The sequence below is a fragment of the Juglans microcarpa x Juglans regia genome, chromosome 1S (assembly GCF_004785595.1).
Source record: "Juglans microcarpa x Juglans regia isolate MS1-56 chromosome 1S, Jm3101_v1.0, whole genome shotgun sequence".
NCBI classification, from domain to species: Eukaryota; Viridiplantae; Streptophyta; class Magnoliopsida; order Fagales; family Juglandaceae; genus Juglans; species Juglans microcarpa x Juglans regia.
The window spans coordinates 24,557,289-24,580,978 of record NC_054595.1 but is presented as its reverse complement, the minus strand read 5'-3'; the positions used below and the strand labels follow the sequence as shown (position 1 = coordinate 24,580,978).

Genomic DNA, 23,690 nt, shown 5'->3' with positions numbered 1-23,690 from the left:
TACATGAACGTTTGTTTGCTTGTTTTTTCGGGTCATTTCGTTCGTAGAAATTGACAGCCAACAACCCAGATTGTCACTTGGTTATGGTGGGGAGGGGTGATGTACTTTGACGTTTGGTGCAAATCAGATTGTATAATGTATTGGCCTATTAGGGTAGTGTGCCGCTTATCTTTCACTGCTAGGCGTGTCTACTAGTATAAATTTTATTTTTTTTATACAATATTTAAATATTTTTAAAAAAAATAGATCAATACACTAATAGTCACTTCTTTAATCAGTAAGTAAAAAAAAATTAAAAAAAATTAAATACATGAGCAGTCAAAATAAACATTATCCAAAATATTATATTTTGACAAAATATACGACACTGCAAGCTGGGTACTAAACAATGGAGGCTCACCTCCTCTCCATGCACGTTTTTCTCTCCTCATCGAGTAAATTAAAATGATCATTTTTATCTTTTCTTGATGGGTTTCTTTCACAAGGTCCCATGAAAAATAAAAATATCGTTTTTAAGACATATTTTTTGCACCCAAAGATTTTGTGCCAAGTGTGAAACGAACCGATTAAGACATATTATATTGTTGGGTTAACTAAATGTTTGTTTGTACAAACATGATGCTAATTTTCAACCTGGTTCCATGAGGATTCCATTAAGATCCCAGGCCCCCATTCAAGGACGACTCTCCAATTTGACCATACCTCAAATTTTCATTAATGAAGAAAAAACCCAAAATCAATTGGCAAGAGCTCATTGAGTTTCTCATCAATCATAGATGGTAACTATTTATACTAGAGCGAATAGTACTGTTTTTGATTTAGTTTATTGGCTATAAAAAGGTTAAAAATCTATTTATTAATTGACGTGGCACTGGTGTGTCAAAATCATGTTTAGTTGCAACTAGAGTTTATTTATTTATTAGAATTTAGAATCTGGATTGATTTAGTTACACAAAATCAAATTATCTCATCTCATCTTATCTTATATAATCATTACAATTTTTTTTAAACTCTCACATAAAATATAATAAATAATTTAACATTTTCAAATCACAAAATAAAAATAATACTATAATAATATTTTATTCAACTTTTAACAAAATATCTCATTTGAATCGTATAACCAAACATAGCCTTATTACCTTATACTTCAACACGAATATACCTCGATTCTAAAAAAAATCATATATATCAATACATTCATCGAGGAAGATATATATGTACATACCGCTTGCCTGATATGATTTTTTTTTTTCATCATTCTTTTGGCAACTTCGAAAAAATTTCTTATCCAAGTACTTTCTAGAAGTTGCAAGGAATTAGTTAGTTAATTTAGTTACGAATTGAAGCCCAAGCAATAAGTTGTTTCGTTTTGGTCACATCTTAGGTTTCAAATCATACTAATACGTTTGTGTTTTGTCTGTCTTTGATAAAACAAATAAACAAAATGCATATTAGTGATTGAGAATCGCTATAGTTTTAAAGAGATTTCACAAAACTAAACTCATAAATTGACATAACTTTATATGATAATACATTATATTTACTTTACAATAAATAACTCTATAATGTAACATATTATACATTAACACATATCAATTCGTAAGTTTATTTTTGTAGGATCTCTTTGTAACTAAAACATTTCTCCTAGTGATTTAGTGGGCCTATCCATATAAATTTTCATTGCTCATGAGCACGAGAGACACAAAGCAAGAAATGAGAATCTAAATGGGTACTCAGGCACATAAAAGAGGCTGGCATGGGCATATTGATAAGCTGCTTTGTCAAAGTATCCAAATTGCCAACACAAGAAATTACACAGAAGTTCCAATTTAGCTCATGATCAAGCAAACTTAACCTAGACATAGTTTTTGTAACATCAACCATTCCAAAATGGTTGCGGCTGTCAACCTTCAAAGTCAAGCCTGAGAAAATTAGGTCATTTTTACATTACCATCAAATAAACTTAGGACCCAAATTAAAAACTGTATAGGACAATACTATCTATCCTTCTAGAGCTAGTCCGTTTCCATATTTAATGCCAAATTAATATTTTCCCAGCAAGGAAAAGGAGGTAGTCAATTATGATTAGGCCATAGACTTTGTGGTTTGAGTCCTGATCTCAAATTACATCCTATTTTATGCCCACATGCTTCTCGATCAATATAAATTGCTTCAACATTAAGCTTTAAAAGAGACGGTATAGCTTAATGTTAAGAAACTTGAGCTAAGGGCATACCTTCAAAATTAAAGTAATGGCTTTCAACAAGATCACATTGAAAAGTTTCTTATCCAGATGTTTCAATGCCCAGAAACCAACCCCCGAGCCAAAACTTCCAGCATCCAACCAAAGTTCATTCCAGAGATTATCGCTCTCGGATTTAAGCAACTCCTCCTTCTCTATCGTGAGTGATCTATCAAACTCTCTTGTTGGATCAAATCTTCATGTTTTTACTCTCAAGGAGCTCAAAGCTATTACACAAAACTTTTCAGCTAGTAATTATCTGGGTGAAGGTGGATTTGGACGGGTATATAAGGGGTTCATTGATGACAAATTTAGGCCTGGATTGGAGACTCAACCTGTGGCTGTCAAGGTACTGGACTTGGAAGGGACACAAGGCCACAGGGAATGGCTGGTAAGCCCCATTTCTATATTTGCCAATATCATCTGTTGTTCTGGAAAGAAGATTTTCCCATTTTTAGGTGATGAAAATATATGCTTATGTTTGAATGAATCATTTTTATTCTGCAGGCTGAAGTAATATATCTTGGGCAATTAAGGCACTCCCATCTTGTCACCTTGATTGGATACTGCTGTGAGGATGAGCACAGGCTACTCGTGTACGAGTACATGGAGCTTGGAAACTTAGAAAACAAACTATTTAGAAGTAAATATGCCCTGTTCTTTCAAATTTGATATAGGTTGCTTCCGTTTTGTATGTTCCTGTTATAAATTTCTCTTTTTCTGATTAATGCAGGTTATTCTGCAGCCTTGCCTTGGTTAACAAGAATAAAAATTGCCATTGGGGTCGCAAAAGGCCTTGCTTTTCTCCATGAAGAGGAAAAACCAGTCATATATAGAGATTTTAAAGCTTCAAACATCTTATTAGACTCTGTAATATCATTGATCTTCTTAGCCATTTTTTCTTATCATATAAGTGTAAGTGTCACTAAACAAGATGTATCTACTTTTTCAGGATTTCACTGCTAAGCTCTCTGATTTTGGGCTTGCAACGGATGGACCAGAAGGAGAAGACACTCACGTCACAACTCGTATCATGGGTACCGAGGGCTATGCAGCTCCCGAATACATCATGACAGGTAATACAGTTACTTTTCAAGCTAATAACATAATTAATTTGAAAATTACTAAATTGGTTTAAAATTAATCAGGCCATTTGACGATTATGAGCGATGTATACAGCTTCGGAGTGGTCCTTTTAGAGCTACTGACGGGCAGAAGATCCGTGGACAAGAGCCGACCCAATAGAGAGCAGAACATGGTAGAATGGGCAAGACCTTTTCTGAAGGATTCCCATAAACTTGACAGAATAATGGACCCCAGACTTGAAGGACAGTACTCGAGAGAAGGGCTAGGAAATTAGCATTGCTGGCTCATCAATGCCTGAGCCTGCACCCCAAGTCAAGACCCACAATGACCAATGTGGTCAAGACCTTGGAGCCTATCTTGGACTTGAAAGATATCCCAATTGGACCCTTTGTGTACATTGTACCAACAGAAGGAAAAAATGAAAGTGGAGAACTGAAGAATGGACTGGGAGGTGAAAATGAAGGTGACATGAAAAAGGAAGGGAAGAGAGATGAACAGGAGGAGGAGGGAGAGGAGGAGGAAAAGAAAGAGAAGCGCAGTCACGAGCACCAGAGAGGTCATAGGCATAGACATCGGATTAGGACATTGAGGGCTCGTGCTGTCTATTCTGATACTGCTTTGTATAAAACTCTTGGGACTGCTTTGTACTCCCCCAAACCAGAACCGTTGGACGAAGGGCATAGTTTGCATAATCACTCGCAAGCATACCGTACACTTTGGAAAAAAATGATGTTGATTGTGGAAGACATATTTACCGTACAACAGGACTTATTTTTTCTTTGTTTTTGGATATTTTCTCTTGTACTTTGCAAAATAATCACCGTCTAGTCTGAGAACTTTGTTTGTCCAGATTTTAAATGAGAAGCTTCCATTTTCCAAATTCTCAAGTTACTTCATCAGCCTCGACTTGAAAAAAGCTTTGGAGGGTGATTTTACATGGTATTAGAGTAGAAGTCTTGAGTTTGAATCTTGACTCTACACTCTATCCCATTTAATTAAATATTCTACATGTTGGGCCACTCATTGAGAGAGAGTCTGACCCACACGTAAGGAAGAGTATTAAGATATAAAATAAATAATAAAAATCTATCTCTTCCTATCAGTTTGAGTTTTTGAGACAAGTGGTATTTTCACATGGTCGATGCTCAATTTCAAACAAGGTCTTCGTAAGGATCCGACTTTCCAATACATGAACTGTGTGAATAAATAATTTCTATTCAAGTTCTTGATTGGATTGTATACAGATTGGAAAGGGGCCAAATTTTCTAGATTTCCATAGTTTTTGCGGTGAGGCCTCGTTGGAAGATGTAAAGCTGACCACATTCATATGTCGATCCGCTAATTCCTGTGAATTTGAAATTTTAATCTGCATTGTCAGTGAAAATTCCTCGGTCAATATTCCATGTTCAACACAGTCAGCACCGGAATGGCCAGTCCAAATTGCAGAACCTGAAGAGGTGACCGACCTTACGAGTCCATGGTGGATTTAGTTTTAACACGTTCTATGGAACCTGACTATTTTCATTTAAGCTTGCATAATTAGTACTTGTCTGGCTTACAATCTGTATTGACTGTGGGCATTAGTAAGTCTGTCACATTTCCAAAACCATTGACGAAATATGAAAAGTCTGTGAACCCAGCTGCGGTAATTGGAGAAAAAAGAGAGAGAAAATGAAAATGATTATGCGAGTTCAGCACTACAGAATCGAAAGTGTGGTAGGTAGGAATGCAACTTCATTATGTAGAGATTATTACAACTCAACATCAACGGCAGACCCTATAATTGCTCATTCTTTTCTTACTAAATACTTCTTCGTATTTAACAGACGTGGTAATCTCTAGAAGCTTTATGGACCAGAGAGTAAATTCATGTAATTTGAATTTCGGTTCTTCAAATATCCACACCAGAAGCTCCCATCTTTTTCTTCACAATCACGTCACGAGATGACGACGAAGAGTTTTCAGAATCATCATGACTGCAGGTTACTGTCTACTAATGCGCTCAGCAATAAAAACAAGACAACCTATAAAAATTTAATTGAAATGTAGTCAGGAAACTAACTGGCCAAGACAATGGGAACAGGGTTTATTCCTTTCTTAAAGTAATGATGAGGTATAGCAGCCAAGATTGGATAAAGTTGTACCGATTGATGTGTGTTGTGTGTTACATAGTGAGATTGAAAACTTGAAACATGCATGTGATGCAACACAGAACGCTCTTGATGGAACAAGAAAGCACAATCTCTCTCTCTCTCTGTTTTTTTTTTTATAGGCAGAAACTCAAAACGTTAATACATTCAAGCAGTAATTCTGTTCCACACACAGATTGACCTATTTCTCTCTCTGGCAATCGCTCTCAACGGCACAATTGCTGCCAACCCCACCAAATTTGAATCAAGAAGAGAAATTTAAGTCCAGCAGCATATCTCTAAATAAATTCAATTTTTCTGTTGTTTTCTTCTAGATTTTTTTGTATTGGTTCTGCTTTTGCATTGATCATCATTTTGGTTGCAAACCCAGTCTTGGTGGTACTTCTCATCAAATGCATCACACATGGAAAGGGGTAACTACTAACTAATCCAAGATCACTGAAAGAGATCCATGTTAAAAACGCCCAATCACACCAACACTCATCTTTTTGTACTAAAGTCATATGGTAGCTCCATAGGCGCTTTCACCAGGACATAAATAGGAATCTGGCAGCAACCATTGCTTTCACCAGGACATAAATAGGAATCTGGCAGCAACCATTTCACATTAGGCAGAGCTGCAACCAAAACAGTTTTGTCAAAAACTAACACCTTAAGCTACATGTATACATGTGTTCGTGTTAAACAAAAAAAAAAAAAAAAAAAAAAAAAGACAAAAATCCAAAAGGGGCTTCTTGATATTACATTTGATCTTGTAAGTCAAGATCCAAAAGGGGAATCTTGCAACCAAATGCATAGTAGTACTTGGTTTAAACAGAGTATATTGACGTCTTTGCTTCTTCTTCACTGCAAATATCAACAGTGTAGCGCTCACGACAAATCCGTTAAGTTTCAAACAAAATAAATGTACCTTACACATTTCATAACCTTTGTAGAAGCAATTTAATTTTATATTATGCTCGTCATAAAAAATAGACCTTTTTGATGATAAAAAAATAAAAAATAAAATAGACCTTTTACCATCCCAATGCAAGCTAGGGTTTTGACGTAGCCACTGACAATGTCGTCCCCAAGTGGATATCCTTTTGGAGGCTCCATGACCACGAGCCACTACTCGAAATCACAGCCCTCGATCAAGTTCGGTACCCAAGTCAACTCGGTCCACTGATGAAGGTGATTAAGGACCGGGAGAACCCGGAGAAGTAATTAATATAAAGGTGAAGTAAAATGAGAGATATTTTATATAATTATGTTTTAAATAAGAAATATTTTTAATAACATTAGTTTATATCATTACTTAAATTTTTTGTTGGTATTGCATATTTATTTTTTGACTCTAAATTTTAGAATTAGGATAAAAATGGCAAAATAAGTAAAGCAATCTTTAATCGTATTAGGATAAAAATGAAATTTACAGTTTTAAGGTGTGACAATTATGCGCATTCATTTTGAAAAAAAATAAGTAAATTTGAGACTTAAAAAAATATTTTTTAAATAATAAATCTTACTTTTTTTTAAAATGAGTGTGCAAAACTTAACACAGCCTGTCACTACATCTGTATTACTCTTTAAAAACTGGACAAGACTTGCACACACCCTAATACCTATCACTATATCTGTATTACTCTTTAAAAACTGGGCATGAATTCAGACGCGAGCAAGTTTAATTGGCCAAGCTGAAACGCAGGAAGAAAGCATAAACATTAATACGATCCAAAAAGCAGGACACTTATGGATATAGATAACGACAATAACACCTTCAACATGGAGCAGAATCACAACAGTAAAATCTAAGCGTTACTTATTACTAGGAGTTTGAAACAGGCCAGGAATCACAGAGAATAAACATGTGGTGGTAACCTTGGCTCCACAACAGTAACAAGCGGGATTTTCCTAGGCGTGGAGAGCCCAAAAATTTCCTCCATGTCCAAATCCTCCTTATTCATGTCCCCTGGAAGTTTCCACGTGAATCCATGTAAGAGATTAGCCAAGCTTGATTGAATCACCTTCAGGCCAAGACTGTAACCGGGGCACATCCTTCTCCCAGCCCCAAAAGGCAACAACTCAAAGTCATGGCCCTTGACATCGATGGCCTTTCCAATGAACCTCTCGGGGAAAAACTCATCTGGATTTTCCCATATTGCAGGGTCTCTCCCAATGGTCCACACATTTACAAGCACTCGGGTCCCTTTGAGAATGTCATAGCCACCAATCTTGCAATCTTCCCGGGATAGCCGAGGCACCAACATCGGTGCCACAGGGTGCAGCCGCATTGTTTCCTTGATAATTGCTTCGATGTATGGTAGATTTACAATGTCATTCTCTTCAACCCATCTCTCTCTTCCGATTACCCTATCCAGCTCTTCTGTAGCCTTGTTGAAAATCTCTGGCTTTCTTAGAAGTTCAGATATTGCCCATTCTACAGTCACAGCTGAGCTCTCTGTTCCACCGGCTATCAAGTCCTGAAAATCAGATTATCCAATGCACGAGTAAATTCTATGAGAATAACAAATTAATACATGTAAATCACATCCATGAGTGCTTAATCATCTTGTAATTTCTGCACACTAAAATCATTAGTTGCTTAAAGACTAAAGAGGAGTTGGGTGGGAACAAAGGAAAATGGCTGAATCAATAATCAAGTCTGTTCTGTGTGGTAACATCTTGTCATGGAAGTTCTAGTCGTAATGTCATTGTCGATATAGCCATTACTTCCGATTTCACACCCAAGAATTACAAACAAACGTTAACCACAAATCACTATGTTCTCCACTTTCCTTCGAGCCATACAATTAAGGTTACATCTTTCGAGGAAAGCATTATTCAGACTTCATCAACAGGTCTGATAAGAAAAAAAAAACAGAAAAGGGGAAAAAACAGATTGCTGGCTTTGACAGAAGTCTCAGTATTCCAATTCCTCTGTTTTGTTTTTCTTAAAAGGTAAAAGCTTTTCATGTTTGTATAATGAGATGTTTGTTATGAAATTATGATCTAGTTAAAAAGAGTTGAACTTAGACAAATTCTCCATACAATACAATCAATCCGGACTTCCTACCTTTCCTATTCTGCTACGGTCCATTTGCTCATAACAGAGGAAAAGAAAAATAGTATTTAGATGAGTTTGTATATGGATTGACAAGCCTACCTTTGTGATTAGACAGCATCTTGAGAAATAAGAATTAATCAAGGATGGGAGGAACATCATTTGGATTCAGTGTCAACCATCTTTATGACAATAATTCAAGTTAATAATGCCTCGTTAGTGGAGGTTATGAGGTGTTAGTTATATAGGGAAGTTGTCATTTTATTTTAACTTTCAAGACAAATGGTAATTTAACCTATAAAATGAAGAATATGTATAAGATAAAATAGTTAAAGATAATGTCAGCCAGGAATACTACCTGGGTAAATGCCTTGATCCCATGTCTTTCAAGCTTAACATCGAGAGCAGGATCCTCAGCAAGCTGCAATAGCACATCCACCATGTCGTTTGCAGCATGCCCCTTCACTCCTTTCCTCCTCTCAATGTGTTCATCCAACACATGCTCCAAGAACCTATCAAACTTCTTGTTCAACGCCTTCATCCTCTTAATATATCCCTGCAAGTCCAAGAAATCGATCCAAGGCATGGAATCTCCAATATTCAACACCCCACTAAGCAAGAATAACTCGTCTAACATCTTCTTGAACTCCTCGGGAGACACAATCGAGTCCTCGGACTCGTCCGTGTACTTCTTTCCCAGAACCATGCGGCTTATCACGTTGAGACTGACGGTAGAAAGATGGTCTTTCAACGTCACCAGCTTGTTCGAGGATTCGTACAAACCTCTGAGCAAGGCATTCGTCTCCTCTTTCCGTATGTACTCGTAGGACTCCAGACGTTTCGTGCTGAAAAGTTCCATTAGACACATTCTACGTGCATGCCGCCAATATGGACCATAAGGGGACCAGGTAATGTTCGAGTAATTGTAGGTGGTGTATTTGCCGGCAGCGGTTTTAGGCCGGGAGGCGAAGGTGACATCATAGGTTTTGAGGATTGCCTTCGCCATTTCGACAGAGGAGCCAACGACAACAGGGAATGACCCGAAACGGAGGTGCATGATGGGACCATATTTTTGGGAGAGTGCATGGATGGATCGATGGGGAGTTGGCCTATGAGGTTGAGGTTACCGATGATGGGCCAAGGTTTTGGACCTGGCGGCAAGTGCACTTGACTGCCGCGACGGAGGAGATGGCGGGAGAGGAAGACGAGGCTAAGGTTGCAAGCCATGCCGCTGCATATGAAGCCCAAGAAGGAAGCTCCATTGCCAAAAGCAGCCTGTTGATCAGTGGCTTAATTTCGCGGTGTGTTTGTGGGAGGTGATGATCGAAGCGGTGGGTATTTATAGGCCAATAAAGCAGGGATGGAAATCCGACCGAGGGAACACTACAAAAATGAGAAGTACGGCAGAGCATAAAAGTAAACGAATTTACATGAATTTATACGATATATTAGATATATTTTATAATAAAAATAATTTTATAATTTAATATGACATGTCATTATGTTAGATTCACAAATCATATCACACATCATCACCTTTAATAAATATAAAATGGGCAGTTTCATCAGCTAGCATCCATGGTCTTGGTTGGTGAGAGGAAATGGAGTACGTACGTGGCTTGAGTCTTGACTATTGACTTGCCTTGTACATGGGAAAGTAGGTTTCTTTTCTTTTCACTTTTTTAGGGAATTTCATTTCAGACGGATTTGGAAATCAATTCCAATTTAACCATATTGGTTGACTAATTAGGTGACGCAGCTGGTGCCTCTAAGCATCAGCTAGCTACCAATTATTTATTTATTTTTAGAGAAAACGACAATCATACGATCGTTGGCACGAAATTCTAAGATATCGTTTAGATTTAAAGATGAATTAAGATGAGTTGAAATAGATTGTGAATAATAGTGAGATGAGTTGTGAATAGTAATAAAATTTATGAGTTAAAATTGTTGAATAGTAATGAAATGAATTGAAATGAATTGAGATGAATTGTAAATACAAATTAAACCTTAGATTAAGAGGTTGGTCACGAGAAAGGTTTATTCCCATATCAAAATCATCCACAAAATTATATAAAAAAAATATATTTTTTAATATAACATTGTCTTTATAAAAATTAATTTATAAATTAAAATATTTTGATATGATATATCAGATTATAAATTTATTTTTATTATAGAAAGATGATCTTACATATCACATAAATTAATCACATCATTTTACTAATTTACTTTTATAAAATTCCTTCGTAACTATAACACTCATCAATTATAAACATAATAAATATATATTGATAATAAATATGCAATATACTCTCAAATAATTATTACAAATCTTACAGATTATATTCAAATACGTTTTCAAAATCATCCTCTCGTCCCCTCCACGTGAGAAATTGTTAGTTTTTGTTAAGATAAATACACCGTGTACTTTTAAACTGTTTTTGAATTATTAAAACTGACATATTGCATTTCGACCGATAAAATGACACTTTACACTCGTCTTTAAGATATAACGTCCTTGGAAATTATATCACGTAATTTATTTTTCATAAGTAATATTAATGATCGTAATGGAACAGGGGTGCAAAGTGTAAAATCTTGGAAATTGGAGGGTATTGTAATATGTTATTTTTATAGTTTGAGATGCAATATACAAAAATCTGGCCAGCTTGAAAATGCAGGAGTGCTACTTCTCTCTTTCTTAATTTCTGTGTATCTATCAGTATGATTTTAGGAAGAAAGTTAGTTTTATTTTTATAGATAGCGATGCTATTGACTTGGTCGTTGGAATTTGGATGCTTGCTTGCTACCAATCTTTATTTTGGACTATTAAGAATTAAATGACTCAAGTTTTATTTTTGGACTCTGCAACACCACAGGGGATTCTTACTGGGAATTCTCATCGGAAGGCAATTTTTTATTTTTTTTTCAATCATTTTTGTATACACTTTAAATATTTTTAAAAAATAAAAAAAATTACAAATTCATTTAAAAACACTTCTTTTACCATTAAATTAAAAAATTATAATTCTGTAGAAATTTTCGGTAGAAACTATGTGAGAATAGTATTTTCCTTTATTTTTTCCTTTTTGGTTTGGAGTTGGGGCATTATCAAGCATTATGATGTTTTTGTCATGTGTTCCCCTATCATTATGATCAATCGCTGATAGAGTTGTTGTACATGTATGGGTTCCCCTGTAGCTGATAATTCAGTTGTCGCCTTGTTTTTTTATTTTGATGGTATTCTTTAAGATCTAGCACTCGGATTAACCTTGGCATGGATACCCAGGTGCTGCGGGCGGCGTATCCTCGTATAGTTAATTTATTTGGTTGGTGAGATATATACTTGCCCATGAAAAATTCCAGATCAATAAGTGGAACCAAGTGCGTGTATGCGTGTGTGTATATATGTATATATATATATATATATATATGTATTTATGTATTTATAAGAGGTTTGAATAATGAGTTGAGATGAGATGAAAGTTGAATGTAATATTGTTAGAATATTATTTATTTAATATTATTTTTGTTTTGAGATTTGAAAAAGTTGAATTGTTTATTATATTTTCTTCAAAAATTTGATAAAATTGTAATGATTAGATAAGATGAGATGAATTAAATTAAATTATTTATTATACTTTCTTTGAAAGTTTAAAAAAATTGTAATAATTAGATTAGATGAGATGAGATGAAAGGAATTGAAATCATGTTTTGCCAATCCAAACATGGATCGAGTTCTAAATCTATCATTTATTCTATATATTATGCATAGACTTTTTCTTTCCCATATCCACGCATTTTATTATCTCAATGATTGTCGCATGCCAAGGAGAAAAGCAAAGAGGATTTTTCAAGCATGCTCACAGGACAAACCAAAAGAACATAAATATTTTCAAACGCTAGGAAGAGCTAGCCATGCATGAGAACGAGTCTGATGAAGCAATATTGAATTGAAACACGAGCTGCGATTATAGATCACCTCACGCGGCAGAGGCTTCTTTCCAACATGCAGAAATATATATCTAAGTATTCGTAATGCTATATATAATTATAGGGTGTACAGTTTCTGTGTACATTTTTAAAAAAAAAATATATGGATCATCATTAAAAAAATAAATTTTTTATATCGGTCTTAAATTTATCTAATTTTTTAAGAAAATATGCGGGGATTATATATTTTAAGACTGTAAATATAATTTCTTTCTCTTTGTATATATGTGTGTGTATTGGAATATTTGCAATTAATTTGTTTAACCAACTATAAAGGGTTTATTTGCTTAGTGAAATTTTTGAGAACTTTTAATATTTTTTTAAAAAAGATTGAAAGATATTTTGTATTGAGTTTTGACCTGATTGTAGGTATGAAAATGAAACTTTACATAAATAAAGTCTTTTTATATATAAGTTTCTCCTATAATTACTCTACTGGCATTGCTCGAATATCACATGGAAAATGATAAAAACATAATTTAAAAAAAAAAAAAAAACATAATTTTAACATAATTGTAAGATGGTTGCGTTTGGTAGTGACATATTTTGAGCTATTCTATGAATAGTAATAAAAAAATAATGATAAAATAATGATAAATATTAAATAATAGTGAATAGTAGTAAAAAGTAGGTAAAAATTAATAATAAAATAATAAATAGTAGTAAGGTATTTTACTATTGACAGGCTTTTTTGGGAAATTAAAGTGTTAATTACTGCATAAAAAAGATAGCTGCAATACATCCAGGGTGTTAAAAATGTGATAATATCATAGATGACTTATATTACAGCATATTGTTTTTTTGGATCAGCAAAGACTCAAGACCTCTCATGTACAATTGCAGGAGCATCGATCTTGAACCGACAGCATGAACAAGTTGGCGATAATAAATCTAGAAAATTGCAACACTTTCTACATTTTAATAAACAGCTGCAGAAGCAAGATGATCGACAGCTGGTACAACAATTAAATATTGGTATTTCTAGCTGAATTGGGCAGCTGCGAAGGCAACAAATCGGTGGAAGATTGAGGCAAAACCTGGTCCTGCTAACATCATATTTTAAGTTATGCATCCAGTAGTACCATTAAAAATGATAAGAGAAAAAGAAAAAAGAAAAGTGGAATCAATCACGCAAGATATAAGATTTATGTGGTTCGACATTAACATACCTACCGTTAAAGATAAGGATTATCCACAATCTATTGAACATCACTTGACTGGATAACAGCAGAAATCCAAATGATAAATTTCTGATAACCAACCACCTCTCCCAAGTTTTGAATTCCTGATAACTTTGTAACTCTAGATGACTCTATTTGTTTTTATTTTGTAATATATATATATATATATATATCGTGTACTCTATAAGTATTAATATACTCTCATGTTTTGGTTAAGTTAATCAAAACAATTCAAACAAAAATAGTCTTTTATTTCTTTCTTGGTGCCAGAGCTATAGGCTAACGCTGTTGTTTTGATTCTTAGCAATGGCTTCCACTAATCCTACTACTTCAACCTTCAATTTTTCAAATATTGTTCAACTTGTTTCTGTCAAGTTGAATGGGATAAATTATTTAAGCTGTTATCTCAGTTTGTCCCCATTCTTAAAAGTCATGATTTATTGGGCATTGTGGATGGTTTTGAATCATGCCCTTCTCCATTCTTCCCCAAGTCTCAAAGGAAGGAAAGTGGCAATCCAGCTTTTGCCCAATGGCAAATGAAAGATCAATTTTTACTGAGTTGGATTAACACAACTCTAGTTGAAAATGTGTTATCCACTGTTTATGGTTTACATACACCCTGGCAGCACCTTGCTAATCGTTCTGCTTCTTAATCTCGATCAAGGGTGACTCATCTCAAATGCCAACTCTAAAACCTGAGCCAAGGGAACCTATAGCCAAGCTATGGGTTAACCAGTTGTCAGCTATTGGCAAAGCAATAGATGATGAAGACCTCATTTCTTTTATTGTTAGTGGCCTAAACCCTACTTATAATGCCTTTGTTACTTCTTTTTCTTTTGCCACCAGGGATGCCTCCCTTTCATTTGATGATTTTCAAGTTGAGTTGCTGTCATATGAGATTCTCATTGAAAATCAACACAAGGCCACTGCACCAAACGTTGGAAACTTTGCTCTTTATGCTCCCAAGCAAGGATCCTCTCTCTTTTTTTTTTTTTAGTTTATTAAAAAGAAAACCTCACTCATGGCGGAGGAAAACTGTGAAATCATCATTACACTTAGGGGCTTATAGAATCAAACACTATAAAACTAAAACCCAAAACCGAGTGTCAAAAAAAAAAAAAAAAAAAAAAAAACCAAGACCTGAACCAAGTCTAAACCAAGTTCTAAAACCGAAAAGGCTAAATCCTCTACAAGGACCACGTGAACGTAATTGACGCCGTGCTGAAATTGACGCCAAAACAGACCTCTACCTCCTTCTGATGTAAGGTAATCCACACTTATCCAAGCATAATATCCCTTGGAGTTCCCTTGGGATGTGATTCGACGTATACTCCTGTGTCCTTCTCGCGCCACCATTGTTTGCGAGCCAATCCGCAGCTTTGTTTCCTTCTCTAAAAACATGTTTAAACCATATATTAAGACCTCGGGTGAGCACTATTATTTCCTCCCAAAAATCCTCCAGGTATCAAACCTGACATCTACTTTTCTTCCACCAATTCACAATTAACGATGAATCTGATTCAACAACAATATTCACCAAATCCCTTACCTTGCAACTGCGTAGACCAAAAAGGACCCCCAGCAACTCCGCTTTGTTGTTTGAACCCACTCCAATATATTCAGAGAAGGCAACAACCAGATTTCCATCATGGTCTCTAATCAGTCCCCCAGCACTCGACTCCCCTGGGTTTCCCAAGCTACTACCATCCGTATTTAATTTGAACCAACCAAACTCTGGCTTTTCCCAAGAAACTGTAATAATTCTTTTTGAAAGAGCAAAAGCCGGCAAGTTTAAGTCTTCTAAAATTACTTGGTCTCGACGATGCAGGTTTTCTGCTTTCCTGAGCCTCAGACCAACCCAGTGGAGCCAGTATTTGACCTTCCTCCACAAACCAGTAAAGCTCTCCTTGTTTCCCTCCATGCGTGCCGAACACCTCCACATCCATAGATTCCATATTAGAATACATGGAGCCAACCCAATCAAACTACCAACCTTTGAAGACTTTCTTGTTCTTTTGAACCAAGCTTCAACAGTTGCCAACCAGGATCTATTAGCCACATAGGGAACCCCCAAGAAACTGGAGCACGTTTGCCAAAGTCTAGCCGCAACCTTACCCTTGTATAGAACATGATTAATGTCTTCACCACTTCCCTGTGGACAGCATTCACATGGCAATAAAAGGAATACTGGTGGACAACAGAAATATCAAAAGTTCACGTTATGATAGTCTCAAGTCCTTTTCACACACAAGTAATCCTTCTCAGTAACAATCCTTTACTTCTCGAGGATTCAATGTACCGAAATCACCATACCAAATATGTAGAAAGTCCAACCATTGTGCCTTGGACTATTTCCATAGGATGGATTATGCTTACCGAAGGAGTCATCCTCCTGCACAATTGGCTGCCATGGTTGCACAGTCTAACATCACTCATGGAAAATAGCAACCTTGGTTTGCAGATAGTAGGGCTAATGCACATATCACATATGAACTTGCCAATCTCACCATTCAACAACCTTTCCAAGATGATGAATCTATTGCTATAGGTAATGATTCTACCCTTCCCATCCTTCACTCTGGTTCATCACAACTCAAATCTGGTTAGCATACATTTTTCACGAATAACATTCTTCACTACCCCAAAATCTCAGCCAATTTACTTTCTATTAATCGGTTTTGCATTGAGAACAATTGTTATTTTATACTAACTAGCTCATCCGTCCTTGTGAAGGACAATCTAACGAGAACAACACTGCTGGAGGGAAAGAGTGAATTTGGTCTTTATCCTCTATACCTGCGCACAAATCCTAAGAATAACAAGTATGGCGTAAAGCATGGTGTCACAGCCTACTTAGGAAATAAAACCACATTTGATGTGTGACACTCTAGATTAGGTCACCCTCTAGCCAAGATTGTTCACCACTTGATTAGCTCTCATAGTTTGCCTACTTCTGGTAAGTTAATCAACTCTAATGTATGTTCATCTTGTCAAATAGGAAAGAATAAAAAATTGGCATTTTTTTAATCTCATCGTGTCTCTACTTTACCACTTGAACTTATCCATATTGATGTATGGTCTTGCTCAGTTATCTCTAAGTGGGCGTTGTTATTATGTTATTTTTATTGATATTTTTTTCAATTCATGTGGTTGTATCCCATTCATAAAAAATTTGATGTGTTATCTTGCTTTATTAAATACAAATGTCTAGTTGAAAACATATTTTCAACTAAAACTAAACAATTGCAAAGTGATGGAGGTGGAGAATACATGTCTCGGTAGTTCAAAGTACTTTTTGAAAGTAATGGTATCTATCATAGATGGGCCTGTCCTCATACGCCTTAACAAAATAGTGTATCTGAATGCAAGCACAGACACATTATGGAAGTTGGTTTGTCCCTTCTTGCACAATCACACCTCAAATCAAATTTCTGGGTTTCTTAGGCCTTACTCATCTGATAAACTTAGTTTCAGAAACAAGTTGTGTATCTTCCTTGGCTACAATGCAAATCAAAAAGGGTATAGGTGTCTAGATCCTTCTTCCAAGAGAGTGTTAGTTTCACGCCATGTTATATTTGATGAAGGATACTTTCCAGCAAAGGAAAGAGATTAGAACTCACCACCCGCAAGTGTCTCACCAGTTGGATGCCCTACACATACAATGCAAACAACATTAGACATTTCTCCTTCACTTCTTAATTCTTCATCGTACCATACTGATCCAGGTACAGATGTTTCCTCTCCATCTCATTTTGACCATCTCTCATCTACACAATGTTTGCTTCACTCCAATACTTCACCTCAGTCTGTTGTTCCCTTTATCTCTTCTCCTTTATCACCTAGACTATTACACCCCTTGTCCCCTATACACACATCTAATTCTAATCTCATTCATTCTCATCCCATGGTCACTAGACCAAAAAAAGGAACCTCAAGCCTAAACAATTCCCAGATTACACTTCATTGTATTACACTAAACATCCCACAAAGCCCTCCATGCTCAATCGAGCCCACCTATTTTACCCATGCAAACTCTTCACTTGAGTGGAAAAGGCTATGCAAGAGGAGAGTGATGCATTTATTAAAACTGGTACATGGAGTTTATGCCCTAAACCCTTGCATCACAATGTAGTAAGAAACAAGTGGGTCTATAAAATTATATGGAAACTTGATGGGACAATTGATAGATTCAAGGTTAGCCTTGTTGCCAAGGGAATTGATCAATGCAATGGTATTGATTATACCAAGACTTTTAGCTCAGTTATCAAACAGGCCACCAACAGCATGGTTTGCAATTCAACTTAATTGTCCTATTAAGTAATTAGATGTGTCTAATGCATTTTTACATGGTGTATTAGATGATGCAATGTATATGGAGTAACCTAAGGGCTTTGTGGATCCCCTTCGGCCTGACTTTGTGTGCAAATTAAACCTGGCCCTCTATGGTCTTAAACAAGCTCCAAGGGCTTGGTTCAACTGTCTCAAACATTACAAAATCTTGGTTTTGTTGACTCTTCACTCTTTACCTTCAAGCATCAAGACATCACTTTGTCTGTTGTGGTATATATTGATGATATCTTAGTTACTAGTAACAATGATAATGCAATCTTCTTTCTAATCAGTAAACTACAAACCCAGTTTCCGCTAAAGGACCTTGGTGAACTCAATCACTTCCTTGGTGTTGAGGCATCCCACTTTGCCTCTGCGCTGCATCTTCGACTGACTAAGTACATTACAGACTTGCTAATAAAGACAAGTATGCTTGGTGCTAAGCCATACTCAGCTCCATGTGTCTCGAGCTCTCAATTATATCTCTTAGATGGTGATCCACTCTTTGAACCTACTGTTTACACCAAGTTATTGGTGCCTTACAATATTGCACCTTAACTAGGCCTGAAATAGCTTATCCAGTCAACCAACTTTGTCAAGCCTTGCAATCTTCTACTACAGTGCATGGGACAGCGGTAGAGCGCATCTTGTGCTATCTTAAAGGGACACCAAACCAAGGTCTTTGGTTTACACCAGGTTCACCCTCTCTTATTGCTTTTTGTGACTCCGATTGGAATGGAGATCCCAATGATAGAGAGTTTACAACAGTCAACAGGTTATGCTCTCTATTTTGGTAATTCCCTCATTTCTTGGTCTGCAAAGAAGCAATCCGTGGTGTCTCAATCTAGTACCGAGACTGAGTATCGTGCCCTGACCTTTGTCGCAGCTGCAATCTATTGGCTTCGTATGTTGCTACGTGAATTACAGGTTGCTCTTCCATATGTTCCAACCATCTATTGTGATAATCTTGGTGCGCTCTTGCACTAGCTACTAATCCAGTATTTCACGCCTATACCATGCACATAGAAATGGACTTTCATTTTGTTCGTGAGAATGTACAAAATAAGGATATCTGATTGTGGTACATTTCCACCACTGATTGGCTGGCTGATATTTTTACCAAAGGGTTATCTTCTTCTCACTTCCAATTTTTACGTGACAAATTGATGGTTGTCTTTCCCAACATCAATTTGAGAGGAGCTGTTAAAGATAAGGATTATCTACAATCTGTTGAACACCACTTGATTGGATAACAACAGAAATTCAAATGATAAATTTTTGATAACCAACCACCTCTCCCACAACTTATACTTCAAACACAGATAGTCTTTTATCTTCATATGTAATTCTAGTTCTTATCCTGCAATATATACATATCGTGTACTCTATAAATATCAATATACTCTTATGTTTTGGTTAAGTTAATCAAAACAATTCAAATACAAATAGTTTTTTATTTTTTTCTCTTACGTCCACAAAACTGCATAGAATTTTATTTTAGATGATAATCAAAGATACAGCATGGCAACTATACAAGGTCGGTATTATATAATATATAGTAAACCCTAATTAACGAATCAGATCAAGAGCCAAAACGAATTAGGATAAATTGCAACGAATCCTTTTCAAGTAAGGTTATTAATCAAACTGCCATAAACAAATCTAAGGTAGCTCCACACAAAGACGTTCAACATCTAGTTCATTTCAAATATAATTCATAACCTCAACCCATAATTTAGTTATGTACAATTTTTCAAACAGTTGAATAACTTTTTTCTTTTTCTTTTTTTGCAAGGACAATTTCCTACTAAATAGTGTCTGCCTATAACTAGGTCTTGGGAGGAGTAGATTATAATCAGATTGAAGTACTAGATCAATGAAGAAAGGCCATGAAAGCTGGTTAATTACCAGATCCTGATCTCTATCCAGGAAGGATGGGTGGACTTCTGGATCTCTCGATTCCTGCTCGATCGAAAGAGAGGTATCATGCATTAATTTTGGAAAGTTTAACCGATATTAATTAAGGGAAGGATCGGAATTGATCAAAGCTTAATGATCGACAAGAGTCGTACGTTGCAATAAAAGGTTCAGGTTCGGCCCCATTAATGAATGTGTGGAGCCTACATGTAGACAAAAAGTAGAGATCCAATGGATCATCGACGTTGTAACATATATAAATTGTATGCAAGGCGCTAATTAATAGCCTTTTATGTCAAAGCTAACCATGTAATGTATATATATAATATATATTAAAAAATTTATGTGCAGTCATATTATATTGAAAAAATAATATAATTAATCACATCATCAGAATGCACAAAGAGTACACAAAAAGAAAAATCCAAACATACCATTTGCAGCACCAATAAGGTGGTTGAAGTCTTCAAGGAGCATCATTAAATGCAATGTTACAAGATCCACTTTATGTATATATCTCTTACTTCTATTATATATGTTGGGAATAACTGTAGATCTAAGACTAACTCGAAGTATAGTAGCGGAACTAAACGAAAGAAATTGATGACAATCACACAGAAAGAACACCAAGAATTAAGTGGTTTGACTCAAAATGAGCCTACGTCCACTGGTGGGGTCGGTATCAAAGATTTCACTATCAACAGAGATGGAGTACAGATGAATATAACAAAACTTCACAAGGAAGTTATCTCTCAAACTCACTCTAGACTTCTCTCTCAAGAAAACACTTAAAAAACAAGACAAAATGATTTCTGAAGTCTCTCTCAAAGAAGTGGGCGCCGTTTGATATTTATAGAAAAAGTGAGAATTCACTTTTGTGAACATTGGCTCGAGCGAACGTCGAGCGAGTGTCGAGCGAGGGTAGATTTTCTGCACTTCGCTCAAGCCAACAGTTGTGCGAGAGTCGAGCGAAGCTCTCTGCCTGAATTCGCTCGAGCTGGGTGTCGAGCGAGGGTCGAGCAAAGCTCTCTGACTTGGATATTGCTCGAGCTGAATGTCGAGCGATGCTTGAGCGAAGCTCTCTGTCTGAATTCGCTCGAGCTGAGTGTCGAGCGAAGCTCTCTGTCTGAATTCGCTCGAGCTGAGTGAACCTCCGCTCGAGCGAACCTACGACACAGGCATTGTTCAATCTGAATTCAAGCCACCTCTTAACAAATCTCCACCTTGGCTTGAACTCTGCCAAAACACAAAAAACCTCCGACCACAAAACCAATCCCCACCACCAAATCCCTTACGGGAATAACAAAATGCGAACACCAATCAAGTCCAAACAAAGTTTGAACTTGTATACTGCAACTGGCTTAGTCATCATATCTGCTGGATTCTCTGTAGTAGCAATCTTCAGAATCTGTATAGCACCATCTATAACAATCTCTCTGAGAAAATGGTACCTGACATCAATGTGCTTCGTTCTCTCATGATACATTTGATTTTTGGTCAAATGTATTGCACTCTGACTGTCACAGAATACTGAGATCCCATCTTGTTGTAAACCCAAATCATTGACCAAGCCTTTCAACCAAATGGCCTCCTTAACAGCCTCTGCTTCTGCCATGTACTCTGCCTCGGTAGTTGATAAAGCAACAGTAGATTGCAGTATTGCTTTCCAACTAATAGCTGACCCACACAGAGTGAAAACATAACCTATCAATTATCTTCTCTTATCTAAGTCTCCAGCATAATCAGAATCAACAAAACCAGTAACTTTGGAACTGAGATCGACATCTCTATCAAATATTAACCCAAAGTTTAGGGTTCCCCTCAGATACCTGAGTATCCATTTCACAGTCTGCCAATGAGTCTTACCCGGATTAGCCATATACTTGCTAACTACGCTCACAGCCTGTGAAATGTCTGAGCGGGTGCAAACCATTGCATACATGATGCTGCCAACTGCACTTGAATAAGGAACACTAGCCATGAACTGTTCCTCTTCATCTGTCTGAGGAGATAGGCAAGCTGAAAGCTTAAAGTGCGTAGCAAGTGGTGTACTTACTGGTTTGGAATCAAACATCCCAAATCTCTGAAGCACTTTCTCAATGTACTTTCCCTGGAACAAGTACAACTTTCCAGCTTTCCTATCTCTGAAGATTTCCATTCCCAAAATCTTCTTCGCAACACCTAAGTCTTTCATTTCAAACTCATTTCTGAGTTGGGTCTTTAACAAACCTATGTCAGATATGCTTCTAGCAGCAATAAGCATATCATCAACATATAATAGCAAATAAATGAAAGACTTATCAAATAATTCCTTATGATAAACACAACTATCATAGTTACTTCTCAAATAACCATGATCAATCATGAAGGAATCAAACCGCTTATACCATTGCCTTGGCGACTACTTCAAACCATATAAAGACTTCTTCAATCTGCACACATGATCTTCCTTGTTTTCAACAATGAATCCCTCTGGCTGATGCATATAAATGGTCTCTTCAAGTTCACCATGTAGGAACGCTGTTTTAACATCAAGTTGCTGTAGCTCTAAGTCATACAATGCTACTAAAGCAAGTAGTAATCTGATCGAACTGTGTTTCACCACTGGAGAGAAGACTTCAGTGAAGTCGATGCCTTCTCTCTGACTGAAGCCCTTAGCAACTAAGCGTGCCTTGTATCTTGCATCTGTATCACCCTGGATTCCCTCTTTTCTTTTGAAGACCCATTTGCAGCCAACAGTCTTCACCTTCTTTGGCAACAGAACCAAATCTCATGTTTGGTTTTTGTGGAGAGACTCAATCTCTTCAGTCATAGCTGCGCACCACTGTGCAGATTCTGCGCTCTTGACAGCTTCTGAATAACTGGAAGGCTCCTGACCAACAATATTCTCTACCGTAGTAAGAGCATACATCACCATATCTGCATGAGCATATCTCTGAGGTGGTCTAATCTGCCTCCTCTGTCTACCAGTCGCTATACTGTAGTCTTGCTCACCTTGTGCGCCGCTACTCGAATCAGAATCATGCTCATCTACAATAGCATGATCTTGGGCGCCACTGGGCAGCCCTTGTGGTGCTTCTACCTGAAACTCCACCTGCTTTCTAACATTTTGTTCTTGTCCTGTAGACTCAGTAATCTCCTTTCTCGGACTAAGCATGGATTTTTCATCAAAAGTGACATCCCTATTGATCACAAACTTGGGTGATTTAGGATCAGTACACCACAACCTGAATCCCTTCACCCCACTGGCATACTCAATGAATATGCCCTTCTTTGCCCTTGGCTCAAGTTTTCCATCATTAACATGGAAATATGCAGGACAACCAAAAACTTTCAAATTTGAATAATCAGCAGGAGTATCAGACCATACCTCATTTGGAGTCTTCAAACCAATCGTTGTGGCTGGAGAACGATTGACCAAGTAACAGGCTGTGTTGATTGCTTCAGCCCAGAAATCCTTAGCCAAGCCTGCATTAGAAAGCATGCTGCGAGCTCTCTCCAAGAGAGTCCTGTTCATCCGTTCAGCTACCCCATTTTGCTGTGGAGTATGTCTAACTGTACGATGTCTGGCAATACCCTCATTTCTGCAGAATTCATCAAACTCACCTCCGCAAAACTCCATACTATTGTCAGTGCGAAGTCGCTTGATTTTCTTGCCCATCTGATTTTCAATCAAAGCTTTCCACTGTTTGAAGTTAACAAATACATCACTTTTCTGCTTCAAAAAGTAAACCCAAACCTTC

The 23,690-nt window shown here is 36.6% G+C and overlaps 3 protein-coding genes and 1 long non-coding RNA gene across 4 annotated transcripts; 1 reads left to right on the top strand and 3 right to left on the bottom strand.

Moving 5' to 3' along the window:
- Positions 1–2,209: 2,209 nt before the first annotated feature.
- On the top strand, positions 2,210–4,223 carry LOC121247887 (putative receptor-like protein kinase At1g72540). The gene is given in 6 exon segments (XM_041146354.1): positions 2,210–2,636; positions 2,753–2,888; positions 2,979–3,115; positions 3,198–3,321; positions 3,394–3,591; positions 3,594–4,223. Coding segments are annotated over 6 exon segments (1,542 nt in total). The 5' UTR covers positions 2,210–2,255; the 3' UTR covers positions 4,160–4,223.
- Positions 4,224–5,961: 1,738 nt separating this feature from the next.
- LOC121247448 (multiple organellar RNA editing factor 7, mitochondrial) lies at positions 5,962–7,185 on the bottom strand. Its single transcript, XM_041145792.1, is given in 5 exon segments — positions 5,962–6,098; positions 6,226–6,257; positions 6,259–6,350; positions 6,502–6,645; positions 7,135–7,185. Coding segments are annotated over 5 exon segments (456 nt in total).
- Positions 7,159–9,801, bottom strand: LOC121247888 (trimethyltridecatetraene synthase-like). Its single transcript, XM_041146355.1, is given in 4 exon segments — positions 7,159–7,943; positions 8,883–9,631; positions 9,634–9,738; positions 9,741–9,801. Coding segments are annotated over 4 exon segments (1,530 nt in total). The 5' UTR covers positions 9,787–9,801; the 3' UTR covers positions 7,159–7,313.
- Positions 9,802–13,270: 3,469 nt separating this feature from the next.
- On the bottom strand, positions 13,271–20,255 carry LOC121247890. Its single transcript, XR_005937303.1, has 3 exons — positions 20,103–20,255; positions 19,939–19,992; positions 13,271–13,563 (listed from the first exon to the last, which is right to left on the bottom strand). It is a non-coding gene; the product is annotated as an uncharacterized LOC121247890 (long non-coding RNA).
- Between the last annotated feature and the right edge of the window lie 3,435 nt (positions 20,256–23,690).